This window comes from Epinephelus fuscoguttatus, linkage group LG3 (assembly GCF_011397635.1).
Source record: "Epinephelus fuscoguttatus linkage group LG3, E.fuscoguttatus.final_Chr_v1".
Taxonomy (NCBI): Eukaryota; Metazoa; Chordata; class Actinopteri; order Perciformes; family Serranidae; genus Epinephelus; species Epinephelus fuscoguttatus.
The window spans coordinates 32,855,468-32,864,250 of record NC_064754.1 but is presented as its reverse complement, the minus strand read 5'-3'; the positions used below and the strand labels follow the sequence as shown (position 1 = coordinate 32,864,250).

At 40.7% G+C, this 8,783-nt stretch overlaps 1 protein-coding gene across 1 annotated transcript; it reads left to right on the top strand.

The window, feature by feature from the left end:
• Window positions 1-3,799: 3,799 nt before the first annotated feature.
• On the top strand, window positions 3,800-8,470 carry xpa (xeroderma pigmentosum, complementation group A). Its single transcript, XM_049572740.1, has 5 exons — window positions 3,800-4,194; window positions 4,278-4,383; window positions 5,356-5,521; window positions 6,233-6,350; window positions 6,485-8,470. The coding sequence occupies exons 1-5, from the start codon at window positions 3,912-3,914 to the stop codon at window positions 6,637-6,639; spliced, it is 828 nt and encodes a 275-aa protein (XP_049428697.1). The 5' UTR covers window positions 3,800-3,911; the 3' UTR covers window positions 6,640-8,470.
• Window positions 8,471-8,783: the final 313 nt, after the last annotated feature.

The window sequence follows — 8,783 nt, the reverse complement described above, 5'->3', positions numbered from 1 at the left end:
TGGGTTTTCTTTTGTTTCTTTTAATGAGAAAGTCAAACTGTCCTTAAAACAGACAGAATGAAACATACCTTCTGATTTGAGCCAGATATATATTGGTGACCCATTAAACAGCCAGTGATAGTGATCATATACACATTTTGTCATTTCCTCATGTTCCACTAGCTGTCTATTCTGTGTATGGGCTAAAAAAAAATCCAGTGTTCACAACAAACCTCGGCTCTGAAAATTGGAAACAAAGTGCCCGTGGATGTATGAAGAGAAAGGCAGCAGCCCTTTTTACACAGAGACTGCACTATAGGGCTGCTATGCAGTCCCTTCTTTACACTGCCTTTGCATTTTTACACAGAACCAAACAACTGCAGCATCATGCTGCTCCCGTGTGTGATGTTAAATAGCATGTTGGCATTGTGGAATCAAAAGAGGTGTGATGGGTGTGACATGTTAATGCAGCAGTGTTGACCTCTGTGACACGTAACATATGCATCACCAGACTTTTATAAACAATAACAATGGCATACCTTGGCATCAACAATCATTTACCGTCTCTGTTTTATGGCGGCTCTCTGCTCCCGGACCTCATTGTTTTCCGAATTTGCCATTGGCACTGTCGGCCACTGTTCTTCTTGTTTGAGTTAGCCGCTAACTGCTACAAGCTACCTTTAAAATTTCCTGCAGTGGATCGCATGCATAACTCATGATCAAAACGTCACACCAGTGCTGCCCATGATCCCGTCCTGCCGACTGTCCCATTTATACATACATCATATCAGCGCTGTTACTACCTCTGTTCCCAGCTCAGAGGCGAGACAACTCTGTCCCCCAATTCTGCGATTGTTCCATTTATATTGAATTGTGAGGTGGCACAATATTCCTGCCTTGAACAGGCAGTGTAAAAGGGGCTTGTGGAGGCAAGAGGGAGGCTGACAGGAGGGGTGAATTTGTTTGGGTGACAGTCTTTCTCCAGAACTACTCACTCCACCTTTTAATGCCTCACTGTCCCACCAAGTGTGCTATCACTGGCGTTGAACCAACTGTTGCATGCTGAATTGCTTCACTCCCCTCATACGCACAATGTGTTTCCTTACGTCACCTGCTTTGTATATCAGATATATGAAGCACAACTTAATGTGAGCAATATTTATATTTCATTCTCCCAACAATGTCCAACAAGCTCCATCAGTGTTGGAGAAATGTTCAATAAAAGTATGCAGTCTTATGCAGTACAAACTCGTAACAACAAAAAACAGTACCTGACCAAACATTTCTAGAGCTTATATTCTATATTTTGTTTCCCAAACATAATTTTGCAAGTGTGTTTCTTTCAATTTACCATTGACATTTTTTTAGGTCACTGGATCTGATATTCCAGATTGCAGTATCAGTTTAAAACTCCCAAAGGGTTAAAAATCACATTTTGTGTTACTGTAAACCAAATCCATTTTTGTATTTGTATGTGGTCATAAATTGCAACTTTTTTGTCCAAGTGAAAATGAAAAGATTTTATCCTCCGTAAAAATTACCTAAATTATTCCCCAAATCTGGCAACGTTAAAATATGTTTCATTGTGTGTTTATGTGTATACAAATTTATAAACTGTAATGTCAGACTGTATATAAGCTCCTGTGTGTATTCATAGTCAGCACGTAGTTTAACCTCGACACAGCTTCTATCGTCAGGCTCCAGACTTAGACTGTCTGCATAGTATGACCTCTAAATCGTTCTTGCTTTGATGGATCATGTGAATGTGAGGAATGTGTGCATGAATGAGTGCATTTAGAAATATCTGTAAGATTTCATCCTTCACCAGTTTGAATACCATGACAATGGTAAAATGCTTTTGTATTACCCTTGTACGTTATGCAAGTATGGAATCATATTCATGTACTACTTGAAATGTGTATTATACTGTAAAAACCATATATCATTCACCTCTGTATAAAGTGTTATATGATAAAATAAATGAAACCTCAAATTTTCATTGTTGGTGTTTGGAGTTGTTCATAAATTTGGGTTCAGGTCTTCAAATGATTGCAATTATTATAGTATTGCTTTTACACAGAATAATTTGGTAACTGTGTAATTGCTGGGGTCACAGGACATTTTAGATCTAACAAACTACTTAAAAAGTCAGGTCACTTTGCCTCTCAAGCTCCCGATCAGATTTGCAGTGTCATCTATCAGGATGTAATCTGCTTTACTTTGACACAAGCCTCTTACAGCAGCATGCATGGCCCGCTGCCATGACCAGCATGATGCAACAGGGATTCAGTGGACACCTGTGGACTCCAATAAAGGACGTGGTCACCTGTCTGCTTTCTATCCCTGTTTCTGCTAACTGACAACTGAGGACACTTACTCACTGTGCTGAGCCTGCCAACCAATGAGCTATAGGGACAGATTTTGTGTGTGTGCCATTCTCTCATATGAAAATGTCACAGTTGTGGGTAGGTTTTCTACATCCTTTAGGGAAGAAGATGAACTAGGTGAATCGATTCAAGCCATTCTATCACCCTTAACTTAGTCTTGGAATCCATCAGCCATCAGTCTGGCTACAATAAGCCTCTGAGGGCAACAGCCAATATTTTGGGAGATTTGGCGTAGCCGGCGAGCCAAGACTTCCTCTTTATGTGCACCTCTCACTGTTTACAGTTCACGTAGTAACTTGAGACAGGTCCAGACAACACTGTGTTCCACCTCTTTTGCTCTGCCCTTGGATTGGACAAACTGACTATGAACAGAAACCAAAAGGCTTCAGACAGCAAAATCTTATCCTGCTGCCGACAGATTCTGCATACATATATTCTAGCCATACATTAGCCTAATTGATTCCCAGAAATTACTTTTGCTACATAATTTTGTTAAGGATTTGCTGCCCCTACTGGCCAGTCAAGGAGTGAGGAGTCAGTGGTCAATAATAGTACAAAACATCCATGCATCCATTTTCTTAAACTTTTATCCTCTTGAGGGTCGCGGGGGGGCTGGAGCCTATCCCAGCTGACAATGGGGGGAGAGGCAGGGTACACCCTGGACAGGTCACCAGACTATCACAGGGCTGACACATAGAGACAGACAACCATTCACACTCACATTCACACCTACAGACAATTTAGAGTCACCAATTAATCCCCAACCTGCATGTTTTTGGACTGTGGGAGGAAGCTGGAGTACCCGGAGAAAACCCAACGCTGACAAGGGGAGACATGCAAACTCTGTACAAAGGGGCTCCCTCCACGGATTGAACCAGGAACTCTTTTGCTTTGAGACAACAGTGCCAGCCATTCATTTCTGAATCACTGCAACCATGGGACACCCTTGAGCACACAATCATGGATGTGGACACAAAATATTAGGCTGATTGGTCCAGCAGTGTGTGAAATTAGCTGTAGAAACATGAACAAACACACAATCCCCGTCCAGGTGTAGGTCTGGTGAAATCGAGGACTGTGGATTTTGTCCTCCATCTTTGTGGCTGGTATGAACAGTTGAAACAACTGCAACAACCATAAACTATTTCGAGGCACATATGGGCATGTGAATGTAAGATTTTAGGACAGACTCAAAAAATGTTAACTCATCCTTTAATTCAAAAAATAGCCTACATCCATCCAGTTTGTATGAGCCATCATTCAGTCAGATTGAGTACTGGATATGATCAGATGACTGTACTGACCATTTACACCTTTGCTGCACAGAGTAGGATTAAGTTTCTGGTCCTTCCTTTTCCCAACCAGTAGGTGGCAGCAACGCACCTACAGCTTTAAAATAAAAAAAGAGAAGAAGCAACCGGAAGCACACAACAGTGGCTTTTGTAACAACAGTCCAACGCCGCACTTTGAATGGGAAAAGACTCGTCTTGCCTACAGAGTCATGTCTTTTATTTCTGTGTTGTGATCTCTGTTTGAGAGAGCAGCATGGATCTGTCAGAGTCTCAGGAAGTGGACGCTGCCGGTCCCGGACCTGAGCAGAGTCCTAAACCCGAGCTGTCTGCAGCGATGCGGGCTAAAATCGAGCGGAACCGGCAGCGAGCGTTGATGCTCCGACAAGCCCGACTAGCGAGCCGCCCTTTGTCCGCTATCGAGGGCGCAACTTCGGCCAAAGTTTCCAAGACCATCGACTCCGGTGCCGGGTTCTTCATCGAGGAGGAGGAGGACGGACAGGAAGAGCAGAGGACCAGGAAAATTGTGCATCAGCCAGGTGTGTGTGTGCTGTGTGCTGTGTGTATGCATGCATCATGCCTATTTGCAAGTGTGTTGAGTGTTTGTGTGTTTTGTTTACAGCTCCAGTGATTGAGCCAGACTACCTGGTGTGTGATGACTGTCAGAAACCCTTTATGGACTCGTACCTCAGCAACAGCTTTGACCTGCATGTCTGTGACAACTGCAGGTACACACACACACACACACACACACACACACACACACACACACTTAGACTGTAATGATTCCTCCAATATCTGAAATCTCTCTTCCATGATATGAATATGGTTGCAGCAGTATACCAGTTTTAAGGTGTACTCTGAAATGCTAGTTCATGGTTATCATACCACCATTTTAAAAAATGGTTTCAAATTTTAATCATAGTAATTAATTATTTATTCAACCAAAAATAACCCTTCAGTGTCATCCCTTTCATCCTTACTGATAATTATAATAATTGTTTAATACCTTGATAGTGTAAAACCACATATTTTCTGAGGTGGATATTGCACCATGAAAATCTCTTATCGTTGCACCCTGAATATGAAGTTGTATTAGTTCAGTTCAGTTCAATTCAGTTCAGTTCAGTTCAGTTCAATTCAGTTTTATTTATAAAACCCAATCCCTCTGTCCTTTGGACCCTCACAGCGGATATTATCGCTGAGGGTCGTGTTTGATTATTACAAGACGAGGTTGTGGATAATATGAAATGTCTGCCAATAATATGTGGTTTTCATCACATCCTCAGTTTTTGTTTTCTTCCACAATGATATTCAGTTTACAGTCATAGAGGAGTAAAAAACCTCTAAGAATCTGGATTTAGATTATTTTGATTTTTTCTGTCTTGAAAAATTATTTTAAAGGGATAACTGATTATCAGATTAGTTTGCGATTACTTCAGTTGTTGACAGCTAAGCAATTGCAACTGCTGATAGATCAACTGTTGCAGCTCTTTACAAGAGAACCAGCTGTCTTTGGTCTTATTCATCCTAGTGTTAAATCAGGTAGTGTTAAAACTTATGAAACCTGCAGATACCCAGGGTTCGTTTAGTTTTCTGCTTCTCCTTAGATCATACCCAATTTTTTTCTTTTTTTTTACAATTACATTGACTGAAAAACAATTAAATGGAGTAACAGTGGAAGCTTCTCTCTTTCTCAGAGACAATGACGAGAAGCATAAGCTGATCTCCAGAACTGAGGCCAAGCAGCAGTTCCTTCTGAAGGACTGTGACCTGGACAAGAGAGAGCCTCCGCTCAGGTTTATACTGAAGAAAAACCCCCATAACCCTCGCTGGGGGGACATGAAGCTCTACCTCAAAGTACAGGTACTGAGTGTGTGTGTGAGTGCACACACAACAAATAGTGGTTTGCTGCTGAATTCATGCTCTGAATATTGCATACAGAACCTTTACCTGCAAGTATGGCTTCTTTTGGGAATTTTTTTTCCTCTCAAGAGTTTTGCTATTTGAGGTTAAAAGTCACTTTCATTGTGTCTTCTGTGTTTTTATCTATTTTGTCTTTCTTGTTGACAACATGTAAGCTATCTGCATTATGAAAATCACATAAGATTAAAAAAATAAAGGAGACTTTTATTGCAATTTAGTTTTAAACATGTCCCTGTGAGGTCAGATGTGTGATGATTGCTCAAAATGTTGCAAAGCATTGAAAGAGGATTTTAAGACCAATGTACAAATAATAAGAGATTATCAAGCTGCAAACAAACCAAAGTAGTGCTGCGATGACATGTCAAGTAGTCAAATATAACAGAAATGGCTTTTCTTTGTTTTATGTCACTGTAAACTGAATCACTTTTGATATTGAACTGTTGCTCTGATAAAGTAAGATTAGGAAATGAGAGGCCTCGGAGTCTTGGAACATTTTACAGGCTAAATAATCAAAAAAAGTTGATAGATTAATCAGTAATTTATTGAACAGTTAGTTGCAGCCTTAAATCAAAGCCACAAATAACCCCCGTTATGCTGTATGTTTTAATGAGTCTATGTGCACTATGTATTTGTGCCTGTTGGGGCACCCAGGTGGAGAAGAGAAGTATGGAGGTGTGGGGTTCAGAGGAGGCTCTAGAGGAGGCCAAAGAGACAAGGGAAGAGAACAGAGAGGTGCAGAAACAAAAACGCTTCAACAAGAAGGTCAAAGGTTAGTTTCCTGTTTCAGGCATAGTGTAAACATCAGCATTTGGATGCATCATATTGATAACGTCTGAACATGTGGATGTTTCATATTGTGTGTGTGTGTGTGTGTGTGTGTGTGTGTGTGTGTGTGTGTGTCAGAGCTACGCAGGGCGGTGAGGAGCAGCATGTGGACCAAAGACACCAGTGTTCACCAGCATCAGTACGGACCAGAGGAGGTGGTGGATCCAGAGGAGGACCTCTACAAGAAAACCTGCACCACCTGCGGACATGAACTCACATACGAGAAGATGTAGACACACACACACACACACACACACACACCAGCACAGACTTTTACGGGTTTCGTCTAAGGAGATGATGTTTGGTGCTTCTGTGGGGAACCGCGCCTCTCAAATTCCATCAGCTGTATTTTTTTGTCTGTTTTTCTACTGGTATTTATTAAGAAACCCTCCATCGTGATCACACACACACATGGGGCCAAAATCACTCTCCTGTCTGACACTTACAGGCTGTTATAGGTCTGTAGTAACTTCTATTTTAAACATTTGTTACTGACCTCAGCTTGACCTGTTGTATATTTTTAGTCTTGCCTCTCTGGTCCGCGATATTGCTACACTTCCTGTTTCTTTTATAGAACATGGAGATTTCCTCTGATGTTGGGCAAATTAAGGAAGACACGATACTGAAACTTTAAAATACTGTCTTGCGTAAAAAAGTGAATTGTGGGGCCTGCTTTATGACTGAAACACAAATGATGAGTAAGAGTTAAAGTCCTCTACAGGAGGATAAGGCCACAAACAGAAGTGGATGTAGCCATCGTGACATCACCCACTGGTTTGTTGACTCCCGTTTCGAAGCATCGAGTATGGAATATTGGTCGCTGCCATCATGTTTTCTGGAGCCAGAAGTGACCATATTCGGACGAGAGAGTGGAGCTGTGGAGGAGCGAGGAGATCTGAGAACCCGAGGACACCATGCACGCCATACAATGTAGCCACAGCCTAAAGCAATCCCTGCTTTATCATCTGTTTTATTCTAAATGAGACCAAAATTCACTAAATGAACCCTGTGTTGTGTTGAAGACTTGAAACCGACGATTGACACCATAAACTCATGAGGAAAATGTTTACTGAAGAAATAAATCACGTGAGAAGTAGCGCCATTTTCTCATAATTTCACATTTCTTTTGTATTGCCTTTGCTATACCACATGAAGAAGTAATAATTAGATTCCTAATATCTATACTAACCCTTGTACCAAAGAAGAGAGGGATATTTGCTTTGGACTCTCATCAATAATTTTCTTTCCTGGCTACATCCAGCTGCCAATCTTGCAATATTCATGATAGGTCCAAAGCAGGAGGTATCTGCCATTAAAGGCCAAATAATATGAATATATTCAAGTATTTCTAACCCTAACCCTTTTATTTCTATGCTTTCTAAGTTTATTGACAGCACTTCTTGGTTTTTTATTCCCCCAGACAAACATTATAAAAAGCTTTTTAATTTCTTTAAACCTTAATTCAGGTATTTCTTAATGGAATTGAAGAAATCATAAAAGAAATCATAGGGGGAAAAAAAATCATTTTGATCATCTCCGCTCTGCCACACTAAGGCAGCAGAAGTGTTCTCCATCTAGTAAGATCTTCTCTAATAGTTTTAATCAACTTGGGACCATTTACCTTCGAAATGTTTTCAATAGGGGAAATCCTGTTTATACAAAGATATTTCAGTCCCTCCTTCTTCTAAACTATCTGAGTTGCATCAAGATGTGCTGGAAAAGTCACACACTTGAGTGGAGTGGGCTTCACTCTTGTTCCAGTTTATGTCCCGGAAAATTGCCACACTCCTTTGAGGTCAAATAAGTGTGGCACTGAGTTTGCAAATACAATTTACTTTGAAATCATATCCATACATATTAACACCACTAATTTGTTGGTTAGTTCTAACAGTGCAAGCAAGTGGTTCCAGTGACAAAACAAAAAGTACTGGTGAAACTGGACATCCTTGCCTTGATGTTGATTTGGTTACTCAAAGGGCTGAGACACAATTCCATTTGCCTTGACTCAGGCAAGTGATTTATAATAAAGGGCTCTGATCCACTGCATACATATAGGACCAAAGCTGTATCCAGCGATATTATGACCGCCCCTTCTCATGTTACTTGAGGCATGACGGCCTTTTACAAAACCCACTTGGTCAAAATGGACCAATGCAGGAACCACTCTTTCAAGGTGTATTGGAAGTATTTTAGCAAATATCTTAAAGTCGTTATTTAGCAAACTGAGAGGCCTGTAATTACTCATTTGCATAGGACCTTTGTCATTCTTTGGTATTGTTAAATTACAGCTGTGCGCATGCTGGTAGTCACTGAAATGAGGAGTCTATAAAAAACTAATATTACATAAACTGTCACTGCAATGCATACTATAATTGTA

Excerpts from the sequence above, each read along its gene's own strand:
- xpa (XM_049572740.1), top strand. The coding sequence starts at position 3,912 with ATGGATCTGTCAGAGTCTCAGGAAGTGGACGCTGCCGGTCCCGGACCT. Across the intron at positions 4,195-4,277 it reads GAAAATTGTGCATCAGCCAG|CTCCAGTGATTGAGCCAGAC; the intron begins GTGTGTGTGTGC and ends TTTTGTTTACAG. Across the intron at positions 4,384-5,355 it reads CATGTCTGTGACAACTGCAG|AGACAATGACGAGAAGCATA; the intron begins GTACACACACAC and ends TCTCTTTCTCAG.